The 24033-nt window shown below is 32.7% G+C and overlaps 1 protein-coding gene across 4 annotated transcripts in view; it reads right to left on the bottom strand.

Annotated features, from left to right (window-relative positions):
* LOC130223189 (coiled-coil domain-containing protein 136) overlaps positions 1-24033 on the bottom strand; it is a 37946-nt gene continuing 13913 nt past the window's right edge. For 2 of the 4 annotated variants that reach the window (XM_056455918.1, XM_056455919.1), the window contains 8 exons: positions 17345-17662; positions 15947-16021; positions 13391-13699; positions 11309-11426; positions 10323-10590; positions 9478-9612; positions 6402-6516; positions 3351-3439 (listed from right to left, as the gene is read on the bottom strand). In XM_056455918.1, the coding sequence (XP_056311893.1) occupies positions 6412-6516; positions 9478-9612; positions 10323-10590; positions 11309-11426; positions 13391-13699; positions 15947-16021; positions 17345-17662 (1328 nt within the window). In that variant the 3' untranslated portion in view covers positions 3351-3439; positions 6402-6411. Of the gene's footprint in view, positions 3440-6401; positions 6517-9477; positions 9613-10322; positions 10591-11308; positions 11427-13390; positions 13700-15946; positions 16022-17344; positions 17663-24033 lie in introns of all 4 variants that reach the window. The other 2 variants (XR_008836619.1, XM_056455920.1) reach the window with 2 other exon arrangements.

Below are 24033 nucleotides of genomic sequence, written 5' to 3' on the forward strand. Positions count from 1 at the left end.
TGCTCTGGATAAACGACTTTATTTGTTCCTGTTCATTTACAAAATATACATGGTTAGCAAAATACTTCAAATTTCATTATGCTTTTTTAAATAAGTGCCTGTTAAGGCAAGACAACATGTAAACATGTCAAAGACACTGTACAGAAGAGATACACAATACACAACCACATACAAACAAACATACAAGCAGCAGCAGCGCCACAATGATACAAACCTACATTTTCTCACATTTAACACCCTCCGACAACCATTAATGCAGCGTTACGATGGATTTATAATGACCTTGTTAGCCTATACAATCGGTAATTCTCTTTGAACGTAAAAGACTTTAATCAGAAGATAAGCAGAACAGAGAACAGGACTATACATGTGCATTATGGACTTTAAATTAGAGATTAGAGAAATCCTATGTTTTCTCAAAGCTCCGGTCGGATATTTGGAAATATTTCAGTGCTATTTATAACAATACAAAAACAAAAGAAAAATAATGTTGGTCTTCATGTATAACTTAAAACAAATGTGGAAAGAAATCTGATTTCGATTTGATTTCATGCAAAATCTACTTCTAATTTATCACATGAGCTAAATCTACCACTGGTTTCCATCACTCCGCATGCAGAATCTACTGTCACGAACATGCAAACGCACAATCTGTACATATTACATCATTTACAAGAGCTGAGAGAAAGAGTGTGTGAATTTGCTTCTGGCTCCATCATAAATCAACTTCTTTTTGATGTAAAACACACTTTCCATTAAAAAAAAAACAGTGCAGGACAAATAGCACGTTTATTTTATTTTAAAGACAAGTCACTGTGTAGCATGCAGCGTCTTATAGAAAGTCAGCTGACCATTGATACATCGAACAATCATGTTGTGCTACCATAATTCTGAGTCTATCACCGAGACAGCAGAAAACGCCACTGGAAAGATCTTGGGATGCTGTAAATTATCCCCTACTACTGCCGGGTCTTAACACCATAACACACTGCTACAATTCTAGTCTAGTTTGTGCTGTAAAAAGACATCAGGTGAAGACAACTTGTGTGTATACCAGAAACGATTATATAGTAATAGATACTGTAAGTATTAAGAAATAGATTCTTGTTCATAACAATAGTACCTCAGAGCATTCATAATGTATAGGAGTTCAACGATAGTAATGTTAATCATTATACTTTGTTTTGCATCTACCTCTGATGGAAAACGCTACATATTTCATTCTTTGAACTTCGCTAGGTAAATATACATCATTTCAAGGGATAGTTCACACAAAAAATGAAAAGTCGTCATTAATTTACTCTCAGGTTACATTGAGGTCTCTGAAAAAAAAACTTGGATTACCTCAGGGTGAGTAAATTAGGCAGATTTTCATTTTTTTAGGCCAACTGTCTATTTCTTTTCATAATGCCATATATTTTTGGTGAAAGACAGTATGGAAGTTTCTGTTTCTAGCAATTTTATTAGCTAGATAATCAATTCATGCTATATATATTAATGCTACAGACTGAATTGCATTGTAAAAGCATACTGGGATGACTTTCGCTTGCACTTATCTTTAACGTTTAATGCTTTGTGACTAAACAAAGGGCAACAATGTGAGTGTGCACAGCAATGCACAAAATGCCAGGTGTAAAATTGTCATTTTTTTTTTTTTTAATGCCTGAAGCTTTAAAAAAATCTACCAATGAGATTGTTCATATGGCTAAAGCCTGCCTAGGTTACAGTAAACACGAATTGGTGGTGCTCAAACACAAAACAGTCTAGACAGGCACACATTTCTAACTATGAAGAATTTCTATGATGATTTCAGCCGTGTCTGTTTGTCAACTTGTATACCAGGGTATTTCTGTTATTCATTAAGCGCCATCTAATGTCAGGGAGTCAAAGAAAACGTCTTTTGTATGAATGGCGAAAGACATCTCGGAAAAACACTGGTGATAAGCACATTCGAAAATCGTCCCACTATGCACAAGTCTTAAGAAACATCTTTTTTCAAGGATTTCTGTAAGATAGTAGTTCTCATCTGGCTTTACATTACACATCAGGCTGGCAACCAAACACGCTACCAAAATCTTAAAAAGTCAAACATTGAATTGCATTGAAATGTATCATACAGAGAGAATTCTTCATTTGTTGTACAGTGTTTTTTGCATTCATAAGCTTTAAGATTTTGCTACAGTATTGAAACTTTGGGGCTGTTTATCCCTGCGATCAAAGAACTATGATTCATTTTTTGGGCACCAGTTGAGAATCGCTGATTCATGTCATTTTCCAACATTTCTGTAACTCTTTGATTTGCCTCTGTTTGTGTGCAGAGAATAGATTGTATAGATGTAAATGCTAAGTTTAGTCATTACAAACATTAAAAAAAGATCATATAACTTAAAATGAAATCATCAAGAGATTTACAGTATATCTGTGCTTGTTCATTACACTCGTTTCGGAGTTCATTTAGTGTTATACATTTGTCAACCTTTATATAAAAATATCTATCACTCTTTAGTATCATTTATCAATCTACACACAACAAAATCAATCTACAAACTCCACGTCTCGGAATAAACAGTTCGCGTATAAAAATATTTGTGGAAGGTTGAAAATAAGCACGTTTACCTGCTGGAATAACCTCAACCCACCAGAAATCTTCTGTTTTCTTGACCAAAAGGAATGTAAAACTGCATTATGCATCAGATATGTGCAATTTCTAAATAGTGCTGTACAGACACCTACACAGTTTTGGAGTCAGAAATTAAACAGAACATGCCCTGGTCGAAAGTGAAGATCACGATTGCTGAACACTAATGATACTTCTCTATAATAAAATAAAAGAATAAGGAAGATTGAAAAAGTACTGCATGCTTCTACCTAAACAGAAAGCAGTGACGCACAAAGCAAAATGCAGCATCCAAAGCATTTTTTGATGAAGACGGCATCCTCTTTGGTCCTCAAGACGAAAGCAGTTTATTCTTGACAGCCAAAAAGAGGTCAAATGTGCAAATGTTCTATTGAAAAAAATGATAAGGCAAACAGTTTCAGGACGACCTTCGAAATCGTCCATCAAGAGAAGAAAACAGCGAATGAAATGGGAAGGAGAGAATCAATCAGAAGCTGTTGAAGTCTTCCCTCATTGGTTGAAACTGATATGACTGTCTACAAAAGCAAAGCTGAACGCCAAACAACCAGCATCACAACGCACACCAAAAAAAGCATCGAGTTTGGAAGCTACTGTGTTCCCGCATGACCCGGGTGAAGGATGGTTTTCGGTTCCCATTAGTGTGGTCAGGGAGGAAGAATTGAGTACCATGGGCGGAGTGGGAGGATGAGGTCACTTCCTGTCCAGCCCTCAGGCCAGAGCTCTGGTTAAACTGGGAATGAGTAGAACCGCTGCTGCTGCAACCGCAACAACCATCACCAGGTTCCAGTCTCCCTCACTCTCCTGAGAGAATGACATCAGAGAGGGGAAAGGGACAACAGAGGTCAAGAGTAAGTTGATGTTTTTGACCAAGCATTGATTAGTGCTGTTAATTCTTGTGGAACATTATGATGATGATGATGATGATGATAGAATGTTGATATTTGTGATTTATGGATATTATATTTATTAATATAAACACAAAGTAAATGTGTAGCTAACAATTATTAAATTCAATTACAGAATTTTAATAATGCTCAAAATATTTCTGATTCTTACAACTCACAAAGTATATATGTATTAAAACTACAAAATTATACAGCATATTAACAATATTTTATAATGCATACAACCAAGGTGCAAATTACATGGGGGTTTGGGGGGTATTGATCCCTCTAATTAATTGTTCATCCCCCCTGAAGGACTTCAAAACAACATGTATGGGGGTCAGCCCTCTAAATAGTGAGAAATAGTTTGCTCTGATCTGTATATTAAATAATAATATTAATAATTAAAATAATAGGTCATTCAACCACCCATATAACACTACATACCATTGTAAATGCATAATCGCGCCAGTCAGTCTATGCAAGAAAAAAATCATTCAACAGTCTAAAAAGGGCAGTTCTAGAGCACCGATACATGTGGTAAGTGTTCACAAGACACTTTTTCTTGTAAAATAGATGTTTGTTTGGATATATAGTCCAAAAGTAAAGTCAAATTAGCTACATAGCTTGACCAACAGAAACCTCTGAAATAGCTAATCAGAGGAGACAGTGGGTCAGAAACCACATGATATCCCACAACACACTGAAATCTTAAATACGTTTAATTATTAAAATAATTATTAAAATAGGTTATTATACAAACTAATATTATACGAAAAAGCTGACCCCCCTGATCATCAATTTATAATTCCAACCCTGCATATAATAAGTAATTTTGGTAGTATTGTTGTATTAAATCATCTATAAATATATTATTCATATTTAAACATTAACATTCATTATGTTTGAGGGGAGGGGGGTTAAATTAATGTAACTAAAAGCAAATTTAGTAAGATTCATTTTAAAATAAAAAAGTGTTTTCATACCCACTTTATTGATATTTGTTATTGGAATTATTTTCCTACAAAATATAACTGATTAATAAAGTGCATCTCTAATTGTGTTAATATAATAAATAAAATCAAGAAATATTTCTCATTTAAATAAAATATTTCTATTCCCAACTTTGATGTTCTGACATTTTTTTTCCATTTTTGCGTTCTTCAAACTTGATGAAACTGCACCATCAATGTCTTTTTTTTTAGTCTCTGGCTGCAGTATGGATCTGGTTTTGATGAACCTTCTGAGGGCTTGTTTATTTTCTGTCATCTTCTATAATAGCGCTGGACATGAGAGCTAAATATACCCATCCAGAAATGTGGAGTGATTCAAATCCAAGAGCAATGACCCAGTAAATACCGCAATCACTGTCACACACGTTCTCTCTTTTACGTACTCTATTACTCTCTCTCCATCTGGCGTCCTGAGATTGGCAATGGAAACCGCATGACTGTCCAGCAGAATCAGAGAAGTGTGTAAGTGTGTGGCTTCAGTCGGGCCTGCTGGGCTGCAGAACTGTTGAAATCAGAGTCGTGTCATGTGTTTGGCTGGGATAATAGTGTTTGGAAATCTCAGAGGACGTCTGAATATGACTTCATCCAATCCGATTTTTACATAGAGCCAAACATTTTGAGTGAAAAACATAGGAAATATGCTTATGATGAAAATATTCTGCCGCCCAAACTACAAAAGCACAAGTTGGCGATGCTTGAAAAAAATCATGTCAGCTCTCTTGGGGTGTAGAATTCTTTTTAATGCCTCTTCTAAACACTTTTGTCTGATAAACTGACCCATTTTCTAACATACTCCTTCTAAAAAGAGATTTTTGAATGTTTTTTGTTTTGCTTAGGGAGGTTTTATACCTTTACAAGATGAGAATCAACTGGATCCTAAAATGAAAATGTTTCTAAAATGATAATGCTTATTTATGCTGACCAGAATTGCTTTGTTTTGTCAGTAACACATCATAGACAATGTGCAACATCTTAATATTAGCATCTTTCAGTTGCTTAATTTGTTCTGCTCCAAACTTAGTTTATAAACTGATTTATTCAGCAAAGTTAGTTAAATTTTGTCATAATATACCTTAAAGTTGTTCCAAAGCCATTTTAAAATGTTTTTACTCAAATAGTAGAGATTTGTCACTCTCTGAAAGTCTGTTCACCCAAAACTTACAGATCATATAACTTAAGATTTATCATTTCCATAAAGAATTTAAAGAAGAAATTAATTCATATGAATTGAGCAGCTTAATCAAAGTCTTCTGAAGAGACAGAATTCTCAATTGCTTTTTATGAGATTTTTATGATAAAAAAACATAAAAATATGCAGATATAAATTATTTTATTCAGCTACAAACCTTAAACCGGTTCAAAATGTTTAGTCCCAGAAGAATGCTTGCTTGACACCTGAGAACCAATAAGGTCCAGTCATGCAGGTCCCATGACACGTTTGTGATTCCACATGAAGTTATTGCACTATTATCAGGCAGTATTGAAAGCCAGTTTATTTGATAAACTAATTATGTTTCTTCAGACGATCTGGATTAAACTTGATTCTTTGTTGATACATCTGGATTTATTTCTTGTTTTTATAAAAAAAAAAGAATAGATTTTCATTGGAGACACACACAAAAAAAAATCTGAATACTGAAAGTCCTGTAGGCTTGAAATTACATGATGGTGAGTTTCTTTTGAGAGTTTCTCAGACTAGTAAAGTACAGTTGTGAAACAATGTGCACATCCATAAAGGGCCCTCAAAATAAATCATACACTATGTCCAATAGTAAAAAAATTTTTAGAATTACATCATGTCTTATAAAAGTGACCACGAAAAGGCTTGTCTCTGGACTCTTAGAGAAAGAAAAGGCAAAGCCATACCTTTCCCCCTTTAGGACAAGAGCTCCTTCCAGCAGCACCATATCAGGCCCAAAATTACAACCATTCCTATGAAGGGTATGGAGAGAATAGGGCACTCAGACGAAGGAGTGGAGCTCTGAGGAAAAACACAGGGGGGGCGCAGGGATGGAGAGGAAGAGGAGGAAGAGGTGGTGAGAGAAACAAAAGAAAGAAAAAAATGACAGACGCACAAAATAAAAAAGTGATTACACATGGGACGTTTGCGCACATGTGGAATTACATATAAAGAAAACATGGATAAATAACCAAATGTTGAGAGAAAGAATGAGGAGTGTGAGGATGATAGGGAGAAGACACAACCAGATAGATAGAACGATAGATAGAACGATAGATCGATAGATAGATAGATAGATAGATAGATAGATAGATAGATAGATAGATAGATAGATAGATAGATAGATAGATAGATAGATAGATAGATAGATAGATAGATAGATAGATAGATAGATAGAACGACAGACAGACAGACAGACAGATAGACAGATAGACAGATAGATAGATAGATAGATAGATAGATAGATAGATAGATAGATAGATAGATAGATAGATAGATAGATAGATAGATAGATAGATAGATAGATAGATAGATAGATGTGGTAGCAGTTCATCAGGAATCATCAAATTGGTTTGGAATTTGATACAGTGCAGTGTGCGTCATGATTGTTTATGGCATGTATGTTCATGTAGGTGTTCAGTGGTCAGAAAGCAACAGAACGAAGTGATGAAAGCCCACGGGAAAGCAGGGAGACAGGAAAATACACCCAGGTTAGATACACAGCAAAGATGGTTAAACACAAAATGGAAACCTTGTGCTCGTTTTCGACCCTCCGGCTGATGAACACAGAGCCAAGGTTGCCATCTTGGCATTTAAAGATCCTTGCCCACACTGCACAGCCTGCCCACGCTTTTAAACCAATGTACCGGGTTAAATCTGTCAGGAGAGTCTGAGATGTGTTGTTGAATGCCACAGAAAAAATGAAGGATCTCTTTCCCCATACATTGAAATCATAAACATGTCTGTGAGTGTTTTTATTAAGTAAACTTCCAGTGAAATTGACTTATTACTATGTTATTGTATAGTTGGAATGTTTATATTGTTATTGAGATGCAAAACACACATGAATTTCAAAGAACATTGATTAGAGCTTATATTTAAATAAAGCAATAGGTGGGTATTTTTTTGTTTTAGGTTGTCTTTTAGGTGTGTATAGGTGGGTATTTTATACTTTTAGGTTGTCTTTTAGGTGTGTATAGGTGGGTATTTTTTAGTTTAAGGTTGTCTTTTAGGTGTGTATAGGTGGGTATTTTTTAGTTTAAGGTTGTCTTTTAGGTGTGTATAGGTGGGTATTTTATACTTTTAGGTTGTCTTTTAAATAAAATTAATTGCAATGCCACACTATGAAACCACAACCCATTTTATTATGCTCATTGAGCAGTCACAACACATAAAAAAGTTAAATGAACAAGGAGGCATGTGGACATAATACAAAATTTAAATCAAGTAATTTTATCATGCCAAAGTCTAATTTAAGCATATAAAATATATGTTCCCAACAACAAAATTGGGGCTAGTGAAAATAGCAAGTGGCTAGTAATGTTGGAAAACTACTAGCCACAGTGGCTGGTGATCAAAAAAGCTTATGTCAAGCCCTGTTTCTAAATAAATATTTTGTAATGAAACAATTAAAAAGCAAGCTAAATGACTTGCACTGAGTGTGTGTTTGCTTTGTATTTCTAACATTGTGGGGATCAAATGTCCCCACAAGTATAGCAATATCAGTAAATATTGACCTTGTGGGGATATTGTATTGTCCCTGTTGGCTCACAGAAAACAATCTGCATTTTTTATAGTCAAAATACGTAATTCTGTGTTATGTTTAGCTGTTTTCTTCATGGGGACAATACAATATTCCCAAAAGTATAACTATATCAGTAAATCTTGACATTGAGAGGATATTTTATGGTCCCCATGAAGAAAACAGCTAAAATAACACCGAAGTAAGTATTTTGACAATGTAAAAATGCAGATTGTTTTCTGTGGCTTCAAGGCTGGGATTAAAAATTGGGGTTAGGGTTCGGGTAGGGGGTTGGAATACTATATAAAAATAATTATATCTATAGGAAGTCCCCTTAAAGATAGCTGTACATGTGTATGTGTGTATGTGAATGTGTGGATTATTAAACGCAACAGAACTTGATCCTCTATCAGTTTCTGTGGTATTCTCAACAATATCACAGCTTCTGTCAATAGAGCTCCATATGTCTTTAACCCGGAACATTCCTTTAAAGGAATTCAACAAACTACAGGAATCAAAGCAATTGTAGGCAGCAGAACAGTGTGAGTGAGGGGTTAACCACACAATTGAAGTACAACTATGAAGGACGGATGACTGACATGGGACACTGGACAGACTCTTTGATAGTAAAAAAAAAAGCTTAATTAGGATTTCTTTGGCTCATTCTAAGTCCTCATTCTTACACGCTACAGGGGTTAGAAAGACCTCTATGTCAGTGCACATTGTACACACACAAAAGCTCGATATGCTACAGTGGATCAGGAGAGCTAGCTAGACACATTAGCTGCAAGAGGTTTGACGAACACAAGATGTGGAAACACACGCAGCGTCAATGTGGCAAATAAGCAACCCAAAGCAAGACACACAAACACACACACTCAACCGGAGTGGTTCAGTTAGACAAGATGCGCTTTGAAAGACAGATACTGCTGTTGGACAGATGGTCAATTCAGCGGTGGTTGACCCCCGACATGCAAAAAACGTTAGTCATGTACAGAGCATTTTCGAATGCTGACAAACATGTAGGTTGATGGAGTCATGGTGTCAATCTGTTGATAATATCTCAACCCACTTGCTGTGTGAGTAATGTCTGTGTGCGTGATTTATTACACAGTGAGGTAGTGTTTTTTTTACCCCAAGGAGATCCACACGTTCCAAAACCTCTGCTATTGATAACTGTTGTGGATTTAGAATAAAGCAATGCATTAGGACTGATTTCAGACCCTTTGATGAACCCTCACCTGAGCCTTCCTCCCGGCCAGCCGGTCAAGCTCCGCCCTGTAGCGCTGAAGCTCCGCCTCCAGCTCCGCCCTCTCCCTCTGACTGCTCTCATAAAGCCCCTGCAGCTCCATCAGCTCTCCTTTCAGTCCCTCACACTGAAAAAATCAAGAGATATGGAGAAAAAAAAAACAAAGGACCTGTGGTTCAGTAACAAGGGAAACTTTTGTGTTTTGTGGCAGAAAGAAATAATCAAATCATTTTATTGATATTTGATAAGAAGACCGAGGAATTCGATTTTCATCGTTACACCTTTAAGGTTTTTTCAGCAATATTTCTCACAAGGTCATGCTGTTGAACCACTGAAGGCAAGAAAACAAGATAAGCTGCTAGTATCAAGTATTTGGCTCAAACTTGTTAATATCACAGTGGCAGATGGGTTTATTTGCAAACTGGCATGAATTTACTTACCCCATACTGCGAGTTGAGAATGTTTTCGTTATAAATTAATTAAAAACTGTAATCATTAAATAATATCATGACAAATTTTACACACCATTTTAAAAATAAATATATTTAAGTCTTTTATTATTATTATTTTATTCTTTATATGCCTTATTTACTAACCATTAAATTCAAAGTACTGAACCTAAACATAGGAGCCAGTAAAATGTTGGACACATTATTTACATTAATATTTATTTGAAACACTTTAAAATAAACATGTAATATACATACGTTTAAATATATTTATACACACACATATACAAAAAGAATGAGAAATGAGAATATATACTGTAAATATATTTAGTAATATTAGGTATATTGAGGTAATGTCTATTACTCATTAAAGTCGGACATGCTGTACCTCTCTCTGGACCTTTGATGCTTTCTCCTCGGCTTGTTTCAGTTGATCTCGGAGAGAAAACACCTCTGAAAATCCTCCGCTCTTCCCTGTCGGGGTGATGGGTTTCCCCTCAAACGAGATGTTCTTCTGGGTATAAGCATCCATGCACTTTCCACCTTCCACTTCCCGCGTGCTGATGAAACCCTCGGCCTTCACCTCCTTCTCAACTTCATCATCTTTCTCTGTGTCGTTCTGCTGAGTTTTCAGGGCCAGGCATGAATCGGCTGAGCTGTCAAGAGGAAAGTTTAAAAAAGTATAGTACATTTATAATACATAGACGCACACAGCAACACTGCAGCATTCGTTACCTATTCCTGCTCATTAAAAACGATCATTAAAAATCTCTCTTCACTATTGCTTACAGGAAAAAAAAATGTCAGAATGATAAAAATGTGAAAAAGTATGATTATTAATTATTAATAAAGTACATGCAAAGAAATAAAACACCATTAAAGATAATTATGCTTTACACTTCAAATCTCTCAAATATTCAACACAATTTTGATTATACGAGTATAATATTTGATGTTGTTCTGTATTATTTTCGAGAAAACCCTGTTTAAACCTGTGGTGATTTAAAGTTTCAATTTGCAAAATGTATGTAATTGCAAAAGACTTCAGCATAATCAGCTTTTCCCAAGTCTTTTGAGCTGACACGTCTAGCATTAGAAAAACGTCATTGTATATGCACAGTTGATGTTTAAAACAGCAGTAGAGCAACTGTGGCTCCTCTCCCTGCAAATATATTTGGATAAGTTGAAATTCACAGTCATTAATGATTCATGTAGCTGCAAAGGCATTCATAGCTGCTAAATAGTTTCAGAGAGTGTGTCTATTGAGACAGATTATGGCCGAATGCTTCAGCGGTCAAGCTAACCCAATTAACAGACAGAGTCAGCGATGCTCATTGGCTGAGTGTGTGATTGACAGGCCGTGTGGCCAGTCACCTGGCTCGCTGCTGCTCCAGTATCTCCAGTTTCTCCGAGAGCTGTTTGTTGTCGTTCTTCAGAGTCTGACGCTCATCCTTTAAAGAGCGACACTCCTCCATCAGCTGGTCCACATCACCTGTTCAGTAACAACATTCAGCAGAAGTCAGATGGAGGGAAATACACTGAATTCAGAATACTAGCATATATTAGCATTTGGGCCTTTCTAAAGTCTTCCATAATAGTTACACTTTTACAGAAATAGATGATTTACCACACCAACCATATATATATATATATATATATATATATGTATATAAATTGAAAATTGAAAATTTGAAGTAAATGTCATTTCTTTCCACCTCACTGTACTGAAAGAAACCAAACGCGTCATTAAACCTGAAGTACATACCAAACCCTCATTTTTGTGTCCCATTTCACCTACGACATTGTAAAAAAAGACCACCCTGAAACAAACACCTCATCGAACATGGAACCAGAGAGTCTCAAATCCACACCAAACCATTTTCTAACAAGTTTCTATGTAAATACAGCATTGCCGCATCAGCAGTGTAAGCTGTCAATCAGGAGTGTGTTAACATCCCCCCGAACTGTGCTCATCCCCCATGGTGCACTGCTCAACCCCCGATAGCAGAGCCTCTAATCTAGCAGGAATCTCACATGCAAAAACAACTCGCATCTGCACTCTGTCTCTGCCAGATCCAGTGTGTGTGTGTGTGTGTGTGTGTGTGTGTGTGTGGTATAAACAACTCTCAGAAGTGCACATACTGATAAACAACTGCCGCATCTGACCCCAGATCAGAGTTAGCATCAACGCATCAGTCAAAGGTTTGTGTTCAGCACTGTTCTGTGATCAGAGCAATCACTGCTATGTTGATTTTATTGCAGATCTTATTACAGTAAAGTTGTAATGGCATAGAGGGAGTAAAAAGCAGAGGAAGATATCAATGGTAGACAAATCTCCTGCACTCAATTTCAAACATACACTCAGGCCTTGAAAGAACTGTCAATACACTCGCATTTGTTAGTGGCAGTGCATACTGGGTAATATCAGAGCGCTGTGTCAGCTATGGAGAGGGGGGTTCAGTGAAAATCTCTGTATCTTTTAATAAGGTTTATTTGCTATATGTCAGATATTATGTTGCAATTGAGGTTGTGTGTTATGAGTAAGCCTGCGTGGAATCTGCACACACAGAAATAGCTGATTTTCACAAAATCATGAAATTTTATTTTATTCATATTTATTTGTTTGTATGTTTATTTGTTTGTGGAAATGTGAAATAAAAATGATACAATTCATAAAATATGATTATAAAGATAAATTAATAAGGCAAAAGAAATTAGATGACACGATAAAAAAACGTAACTAAACTAAATTAAATAAATATATAAATATATAAAATACAATATGATTACACCAGGGGTCACCAAACTTGTTTCTGGAGGGCCGTTGTGCTGCAGATTTTAGCTCCAATCCTAATCAAACACACCTGAACAAGCTAATCAAGGTCTTACTAGGTATACTTGAAACACCCAGCCAGGTGTGTTGGGGCAAGTTGGAGCTAAAACCTGCAGGGACACCGGCCCTTCAGGACCGAGATTGGTGACCCCTGGATTACACAATGAATCAAATTGGGTGTAAAATAAAATAAAATAAAATAAAATAAAATAAAATAAAATAAAATAAAATAAAATAAAATAAAATAAAATAAAATAAAATAAAATAAAATAAAATAAAATAATTAAAATGTGGAAGTGTCTAGTGCACATTACTAATGCCATTTAATATTTTTTTATCATTCATCAACTGGAAAAAAAATGCAATTTTTTGTCAACGCTTTGTCAGTTCCAACGATTTTTGGGGTGCAATTATTTTAAAGTTTAGTTTTTTTTTTATTAATTTGAAGCTTTATTATTATTGGTGTGCAAAACCCTTTACAGAAACCACTTTATCAAACAAACTTCCAGAAACATAATTTTAACTAACACTTTATCAGATATTACTCCCACAATTAATGCAAAGCACTGTGGGGCATAGGAAGGTGTATAAACTGTTGTTTTGCAGTGTGTTTGTGCTCAGACCTCCTCCTGGTTTCTCCTGCTGCTCTTTGCTCTGGTTCTTCATGCAGATCTCGGCTCTCAGTGTTGTGAGCTCCAGCTCGTACTCCTGCGTAGTGCCACGCAGACGCTCCAGCTCGGCTCGCAGACGACACAGCTCCTCCTGCAGCAGGGCGATGTCATTTTCCCGCTCAGCCGCAGCCTCCTCCGCTGCCTGTTGGAGCTCCTGCACCTCATCCTGCGCCACTCGCAGTTCCTCCTGCGCCTCCCACAGCTCACTGGCCTTCTCCTCCTCCAGACTGTCCAGCTCCTCCTGCACTGACCGCAGCTGGGCTGAGGAGCAGAACATAAACATAAAATGAAAATGTAATGTATATATGGATGGATGGATGGATGGATAGATGGATAGATGGATAGATGGATAGATAGATAGATAGATAGATAGATAGATAGATAGATAGATAGATAGATAGATAGATAGATAGATAGATAGATAGATAGATAGATAGATAGATAGATAGATAGATAGATAGATAGATAGATAGATAGATAGATAGATCTTCAGCACACTACAGAAAATTATGCTATCTTTGAATACCTGTACTAGTAGATTTCCAAAACCACATAAGCTGTAATCTAAGTAATAAAATCCATGTAACATTTATACATGAAGCTCTTAAGGCCATCAAGACCAATTGAGGTCTATAATCAGCCACTTCAGTGAAAACCAAGGACATTTGAAGTGAAAGATATAGGGATTCACTTCACATCTCATTAGAGCATTCCCTTAGCTGTCGAGAAGCAGAAAAATGTTCAAACCTCTTAAACTAACCACTCAAAGTGTGCATTTTAGCCTGCAGGGGATTCTGGAAAACTATAATCAGCCTCTTTCTTGCAATATAGGTAATGTGAACAGTAAAAGACACATGAATATCTTTCATGATGATTGTTGCAGTCGTTTGTGTTATCTATTCATATAACTGTGACTCCATTACCTACAATGGCAACACAGCATCACCCGTGCACTTCTGCAAAAGCTGGTTTATTTTGTCTGCTCACAGTTGATTTAACTGAATGCCCCTGAGAGACTGTAATTGAGTCACTGGGGAACAGAACAACAACTCCAGCATCTTTGCTTTTCACTTTTCTATTCACTGTGGTAACTGCACTTCAGCAAACTAAAGGCAAAAAAGCTGTAATGATTTATATAAATGATATTATTAAGGACTCCAACAACTTGTTTAGTTGTGACATATGTAACACTGTACTCTACTGGTCCATGCCTCTGCACATTTGAATTGAGAAAACTCTCAATAGCTGTTTATAAGTACTGTTAAGTCATATGACATATTAAAGCAAATCTTTTACAAACTCATGGTGCTCACTGAAAAAACGAATCTAAATTAAATGAAACAAAATGATACAAAAGACAAAAAAACAAAAACAAAGCAAAAATTTAATTAAATAAAATAACCAAAAGCAAAGCAAAAAACTAAACCAAATGAAAAAGAAACAACAAATAAAACAAAATCAAAGTAAAAATCTAATCAAATCAAATAACTGAAAGCAAAGCAAAGCAAAAAACTAAATTAAAGAAAAAACAAACAAAATCAAAGCAAAAAAAAAAAAAAATCGAAACAAAATCAAAGCAAAAATGAAATAAAAAAATATAAAATATCTAAAAGCAAAAAACTAAATAAAAAACACAACTAAAAAAACACAACTAAATAAAACTAAATGAAAAAAAAATAAAATAAAAGCAAAGCAAAAAAGAATTATTAAAATAAATAACTAAAAGTGAAGCAAAAACAAAACAAAATGAAACAAAGGAAATGAAAAATAAAACAAAATCAAAGCAAAAATAAATAAAAAAACTAAAAGCAAAGCAAAAAAACAAAAGACAAATACTAACAAAACGAAGTAAAAGACAATGAAATTATAAAAAATGAGACGAACAAAATGAAAAAAAAAAAATCGAAGCAGAAACGAAATAAAAAATAAACGAAAAAAGTAATGAAAAAATAAAAGCAAAATAAAATAATAAAATAAAACTAACAAAAAAAAACGAAGAAATAAATGAAACAAAGATAGGGTAAAAAATTTTCTTACCACAATTGATTTTGGTAAGAATTTGAATCTTACATCAAGCACACTGCATTGTAGGACGAAGCATTTAGTGCGTTGTACTATGATATTGGAGTTATACTGTTATTTAATGCATACACAAAAATCTACATTATGCACAATATATACAACAAAAATAGTATGTGTAGTCATATTTCCAAACATAGCCAATGCTTTCTAATTTTCTTACAGCATAAAGATATGAAATTGCAAATAGCCTCTTCAAATCAGCTGTGCTCTGTGATAAAATCCTAAATCAGCTTGGTGAATCAAGACTGTTTATTCATTAGCACTGGACACAGCTGTTTTTCAATATGTCGGATTGAAAAGCACAATACAGCTGCTTGATGGCTAAGTAAAACAGTTTTTATGTCTGTCATATTTTAAGTTAATTATATTTATCATTAAATGCGCTTGCTGTGATGCAGGCAGAATTGTAAATGTGTTTCTCTTCACCTTGAAGTCTCTGGATTTGTCTGGTGAAGCTCTCGGCCTGATGGGCACTAGCCAGACGCTCTTCTTCCAAAAGACCTACAAACACAGGGAATGACATTAAAAACCCAGTAAATATTGGTTATTATATATTTTCCTACTTAATATGAGAAATTTAGGAGTAAAAGGGCCTTTTCAATAAAAAGAAAATGTGTAAATACATTTTTAAAAAGTAAATGGGAACAAAAAATCTAATAAATGGAATAATACAACAAACCAAAACAAAGAATACTTACAAAATGACAATAAAAATAGATTAAAAAGACAAATATTCATGAAAAATCTAATTAATAAATAACTTTTTAAAAAGTAAATTGAAAAAAATCTAATAAATGGAATGAGAAAACAGAAAATACTAACAACATCACAAAACATAATTAATAGATCAATAAAAAAGACAAATATTTATGAAAAAATAAATAAATAAATATATTTTTTAAAGTAAATGGAAAAAAAAACAAATAAATGTAATAAGAGAACATATCAAAGCAGAAACTAACAATATGACATAATAAAGAAAGAAAGAAACAAAGAAACAAAGAAACAAACAAACAAACAAACAAACAAACAAATATTTATTAAAAATATAATAATTAAATAAATGGAAAAAGCTAAAATGGAAAAAATAAAGCAACAGAAGGAAACAACTAAAAACTAGACAACTAAAAAGGCATAAAAGACGACAAAAAATAAAATTAAAATGGGGGAAAATAATTATAGATAATTATCTACTGCATCTTTGTGAGGTACACAAAAAATTAAATAAGAAGACAAAAAATGTCAAATTTATGATAGCAAATCAAAGTAAATTAAGACTAAAATACATGAATGATGCAATTTGACAGCATAATAAATAAAAAAAAATCATAAAATAAATAAAATTAACTAATCTAAAAAAATGGTTATATACACAAAGAAATTAAATAAGACAACAAACAAATTAAACTAAGAAAAATCTACAGAAATTCAAACAAATGACACACAACAATAAAGAAAAATGATAAAACATAATTAAACAGATTATAATTAAACTAATTTTAAAAATTAATTAAACAAGTGAAATGAAAGATCAAATAAAACAAACCAAATAATTGTTTATAATAAACGGAGTAAATGGAATGGGATAAATGGAGAGATCAAAAGAACACCGAAACCTCTAGAAGACCTGCAGCCACATTAGACACTAGTAATCAGCAATTACCCCGGGCATCCAGCACTAACAAGCCAGGAATGCCAGTGTGAGGCCCTGCCAGCCAGCAGGAACAGGTGTTTTTATGGGTCAGTGACAGCTGATGCTGCTCAGAGGGCTCTCCCGTGATGATGTCACTCTGATGTCACAGCTGTGTTTGTGCGCAAACTCACCCTGCAGCTCATTATAGCTGTCCTCATGCTTCTGGGACACCTCTCTGGTCTCCTCCAGCTCCAGCAGCAGCTGCACCACCTGAGACCTCAACACCTCCAGCTCATCTTCATCCTCCTCCTCTTCCTCATCTGCTGCTCCCCTGAGCTCCTCCTGCTCCTCCTTCTTCTTCTCCTGCTCGTCCTCCTGGCCCTTCTCTCCGTTTCCGGTGTCCAGATCCTCCTGGTCTCGCTCCTCGTTGTGCTCCAACGAGCCTCGCTCTTTGGCCGTCATTTGGATGCCGAAAACAGGAAGCTCTGCCTTCAGGTCACACACATCGTCTGAGGTGGAAAACAAAAACTATCAACAATAAATTTCTATCAAAAAACATTTCCTAGTACTGGGTTGCAGCTGGAAGGGGATACGCTGCATAAATCATATGCCAGAGCAGTTGGGATTTTAGTTAGCGGTTCATTCCGCTGTGGCAACCCCTGATAAATTAGACAGTCGCAAAGATAGAATACTGTTTTCAGGTGCATGCCTATTTATGAAGTACTCATGAATTTAGCATAACACAAGACAATATGAATATTTATACATTGCCATTATCATCAAAAATCACAATAAATATAAAGGTTTGTATTGTTCACAGGTGTTTAACAATTAATTACAAACTAAAGTTTATTTAAATATTCATATTTTAAATATAATATATGCTACATATTGCATGTGCTTATTTATTTATTTATTTATTTATTTATTTATTTATTTGTTTATTTGTTTATTATTATTATTAATATAATTTATAATATATTTCTAATTATTATATTATAATTCACTATTATACTATTATTTATTTATTATATATTATATATTATATATATATTATTTTTATTTGTATTAAAATTACTAAATATAATAAAAGTAAGCATTGTTTACAGGTATTTAACAATTAATTACATACTAATATATTTATATAGTCATATTTTAAATACCATATATATCACATATTTTATATACTATACATTTTTACATATGTAAAAGTGGTATTATGATAAAATAATTGTTTATCTATATTTATTCTTATTTTTAATATTTTTTAATTATCGATATAATGTCATTTATTATATAATTCTTTTTATAACATTAATTATTACTATCCTACTATAATATATTACATTGTAATATATATAATTATTATTTTATTGAAAATCATTATAAGTATTATAAGTAATAATATTTACTATTAATAATACTATTATAAGTAATAATAAAAGTATTAGAATTTCTTACAGGTATTTAACAATTAATTACGTACTAAACTATATTCACATTTTAATATATATTCATATATATATATATATATATATATATATATATATATATATATATATATATATATGAATTACACAGAATTTTAAATTCAGACTCACTGATGCTGTTAAACAGTGTCAGATGTGGCTTTAGTACCAACTTTAAAGTCCCTGAGAAACAAAACTAAAAATTCTAAAAAGGGGCGGGACTGAACTATATGACCCAGCCCCTCATCCCGTTTCACTGGGAGTTCCTGCATTACACTCAAAAACACTGATGTTACAGGACACTTCAAAGACCCCAAAATGGTTCTCAGACAAGAAAAGCGATGTGTAGCTCTGCATGTCCCAGACCCCCCAGTCACACACCTGTCGTCTCTTATGGAGATCTGCTAATTCCAGCACATTCATCTCTTGATCACCTGCCGTCATCTCTCTGTGCACCCCAGCAGACCTCCAGACCCCCTCAAGAAAACCAAACACACACCCATGGCCACCAGTGCCCCACTGACAGGGGAATGGGTGCTATTTTGGGGATTTAGGTCATAAATTGGCCCCTTTGCCTTCACCTGTTGTCTGTTCACTAACACAAACACAGTCCTGATGGGAAAATTACAGTCTGCAGCAAAAGTGGCCCTTACACACTTAATGAGACCCACAGAGTCCTCTAGTGGCGGCACTGAGTATACAAAGACTTTTACTACTACTGATAATAATAATAATAATAATAATAATAATAATAATAATAATAATAATAATAATAATAATAATAATAATAATGGTAATAATGGTAATAATAATAATAATGGTAGTAGCAATAATAATAATAATAATGGTAATAATAATATTAACAATAATAATAATAGTAGTAGTAATAATAATAATCATAATAATAATAATAATAATAATAATAATAATAATAATAATAATAGTAGTAGTAGTAATAATGGTAATAATAATAATAATAATAATAATAATAATAATAATAATAATAATAATAATAATAATAATAATAATAATAATAATAAAAATAATAATAATAATAATAATAATAATAATAATGTGTGTATATTGTAAAAAATCACAACACATACACTTACATTTTGATTATATATATACACAGATATTTATTTATTATTATTGTGCACACAGCCTGCATTCACTTACTTAAAATAAAGTAATTGTTACCTACTCCTATTATTATTTTTGTTTTATATTCTTAATATTCTCTTTTAAAACTCATATGAAGTTTTTTGAATATTATTTATATAGATTTGTCTTCAATTATACTTATACGTTAAGTTAAAAGATAAATTATAATAAATATATTTTATTGTCTTTTTGAAGTATTTTCCTTAATGCTTTTAGAGTATTCATTTTAATATATATATCCAACATTTTAATTTCTCTGAATCACAATTTTAAATTAAAAAAATATATACAATGTATATAATGTTTACACACAAAATAACATTTTCACAATTTTTTAACAAATTATCTCCACAATTTTTTTATATACAGTTTTGTACTAATACATTATTTTACTTTTAGTTTATATAGTTAGTTTGGTAACATTTTACAATAAGGTTCCATAAATTAATGAAACAAACAATAAATAACACATTTAATTAAAGTGTCTGTTTATCTTTGTTAATCTTAGTTAATGAAATTAAAGTTAATAATTGTTAGCTCATGTTAACTCACAGTGCATTAACTAATGTTAACAAGCAAGACTTAGATTTTAATAATGCATGAGCACATATTGAACTATGATTAATAAATGTTGTTAGTTCACATTAGTAAATGCAATAAATAACATTATCTAATAGAACCTTAATGTAAAGCGTGACCATTGCGTTCATATGCTATTGTACATTACATAAGCATAACTCAACAATTGCTTGAATTTACATAGACAATTGAAATTACAAAGACAAGATGTTACACAGACAGCTCTCTCTCTCTCTCTCTCTCTCTCTCTCTCTCTCTCTCTCTCTCTCTCTCTCTCTCTCTCTCTCTCTCTCTCTCTCTCTCTCTCTCTCTCTCTCTCTCTCTCTCTCTCTCTCTCTCTCTCTCTCTCTCTCTCTCTCTCTCTCTCTCTCTCTTCTGCTGAATAAAAAGTGTTAAACAGATTGAATGAAAGCACATGCTCTGCTGCTGCAGTCTGTGTTAATCACCACCAAACCAAGAAAACAGCTGCTTAAAAATAGCCCATTTCCACACCCTCTTCCCCTCCTCCATCCTTTCTTCATTGCTTTTTCTCACTCCTTCATTTCCTCTTTCACCTTCTCACTATTCACCTCAGCTCTTTTTCATTCTTCTTTGCCAAATGATCGACCTGTTAATCACAGGTTCTAGGAGTCACCTATTCTTCTCTTTCCAAATCACCTTTTGCCAGTCTGATCTATTTGCCCTCTGAGTTAATTAATTAAAGAATTTATATACATGCATATACCACCATTTATCATATAAAGTGCATCAGTTTATCTAATTATATCAGTTGTGTTTTATTTCTTATTATTTTTTATTTCCTATGATTTATTACTTATTATTATAATGAAAAGTATACAATAATAATAGTAATATTTAGTAAAGATGTTTTTATTATGTGCATAAATACAGTCATTAATAAATATAATTAATAATATTGTGTTACTTTATGAAAACAAATTATGAATGTACTTTACATTTGCAAATTATAAACATAAGAAATGCAAGTAATAATAATAATAATGATGTTGATGATGATAATGATGATAATATTAAAGAGCTGTATTTATTATTATTATTTTTATTATTTTATTATTATCATTAAAAATATTAAACAGTATAATTAAACCGCTATTAGTATTTATATCTAATTATATCAGTTGTGTATATTATTTATTACTTATTGTTATAAAAGTATTTAATAATAACAGTAATATTAGTAGCAATTTGTTTATTATACACATAAATTCAGTTATTAATACATATAATTAATAATATAGTGGTATTTTATGAAAATAAATTATGAATGTACCTGCAAATTATATATAACATAAGAAATGCAAGTAATAATAATGATGATGTTGATGATGATGATGATGATGATGATGATGATAAGGATGATAATAATTAAGAGCTGTATTTATTATTATAATCATTATTCAAAATATTAAACAGTATAATTAAACAGCTATTAGTATCACTATGTAATTATATCAGTTGTGTATATTATTTATTACTTATTGTCATAATAAAAGGTATTTAATAATAAAAGTAATATTAGTAAAGATGTATTTATTATATACATTAATACAGTTATGAATAAATGTAATTAATAATATAGTGGTATTTTTATGAAAACAAATTATTAATATACTTGTAAGTTATATGCAACATAAGAAATGCAATTATTAATAAGAAGAAGAAGGAAAAGAAGAAGAATGTACCATATTTTTGTTTATTATAATTATTATTATTTTCATCATCGTTATTAGTATTATTATAATAATAATAATTATTATTAACAACATAAACATTTATTTAATATGTTAAACAATATAATTACGCAATTTATATATTTTTAAATCAATTAAATAGTAATTTATTAATTCATTAATAATCAATTAATTAAATAAGTAAAGCTTTTTTATTTAAGCTCCTAAACACTATTTACTTGTTTACTAAAACAGACTGGAACACCACACTGTATATCAAATGTGTGTCAACTCATTATTTATGCATAACTGTACAAGAATTTAAATAGTCACATTATTTACAGCACTAACTTATCCCAGTCAATAGTATAAATCTACATCAGAAGGCAAATCTTAATGGGATAAATCTCATAGCCTGCTCTGAGCTCCACACACAGGACACAGAGACACTCGGGCCAGCCAGACCTGACTAGACGATTCACCTCTCTGATCCTCTTAGATCAGATGGCTGTGTGGGATTAGCGCAATCTGTCGGTGCGGAAAATGATTCGTCTTGCCAGCAGCTCCTCCATCTTTCTTTCTCTCACTCCTGTTTGTTTTCCCTTCCTCTCTTCCTCAATGATCTACATCCCATCCTAATCAGCCCTGCACTGTATTATTGATCACGCTTTGCAGTTAAAAGTCCTTTAAACATCAATCGAATAGTAACGAAGCAGTAGGGAAACACACACACACACACACACACACACACGAGATTACAGCAGCTTTGATAGCTTCCAATCAGCCTTGTCCAGCATTTCTGAACTATGAATTTATTCTGCAGGGACAGAGAATTATGTTTTTACATGCAAACAGACATGCAGATTTATCACTGGATGGACAAAACATGAAGCAGCTATCATGAAGAATCCCTCATGATGAGTGTATTTATATAACAATAGCCAACAGCATTGCTTTTATTGAAGGACTAGTGCTATCAGTCACTGATAGACAACTTGCTCTCTGTACTTTTACAAAGTTTCTAAATTTAAAGTGGTTATATCACTGAAAATGTCAGGTTATAAAGCAAAATACAAGTGCAAGAAACCTAAAAACCTTGTAAAATGTTTCTTTAAAAAACAAAATCTAAATGATTATAGTGACTAAGATGAAAAGAAAATGAATGAATGAATGAATGAATGAATGAAATGAAATGATTATAGCATTATTATTATTTTTATTATTATTTATACCAGGAAAAGAACCACATTGAGGTTAAAAATCCCTTTAAAGGAGAATCCTGGCCAACACTGACAGTACACAGCTAATAAAATACAGTTTAAAGCCAACTAAAGTAAAAAATAAAGTAATAAATTGACTATGATATCTAGTTTTTATGATTTTGTATTATATAATCGTTTAAAATGCCTCTAAAATACACAGTCTATACATATAAGCAAAGCTGAAAATTGCTAGGAAATGGTCATAAAACCGAATTATGATTAAATAGTTCTAATTGTGGGGTTATATGACAAAAGTAGTAATTAAATAGTAATAAAACTTAATTCGGACTATACATAATGTATACATATAAACACCTGATTATTTTTGAAAAACTGTTTTGAATACATTCACATCTAGCCATTTTTATACAGTATCATATAAAAAGTAGACTGGAAAATGGTCATTAACTGGCATTATATTAAAGTTATTTTTCAATTATTTAAACGCACAACATGCATCTTTTACACTTAAACATCTACACACAGACCTGTATTCTATATAACTGCAGGTTAACTCTGTGCATATATGATATTTTTAAATGATAAAGTTATTAGTAATCAAAGTTATTAGTATCTAATAAATTTAGACACTGTTAAAAATCATAAGATCAATTAGTCCTGTCAGCATATGTTTTTAGGTCATTGTTACTTATTAAACTAAGTTAATCATGTTTTAACTTAATTTTATAAGTTATGCAAATTGTTTTAAGTCAGT

Source organism: Danio aesculapii, chromosome 4 (assembly GCF_903798145.1).
Source record: "Danio aesculapii chromosome 4, fDanAes4.1, whole genome shotgun sequence".
In the NCBI taxonomy this organism is placed as follows: Eukaryota; Metazoa; Chordata; class Actinopteri; order Cypriniformes; family Danionidae; genus Danio; species Danio aesculapii.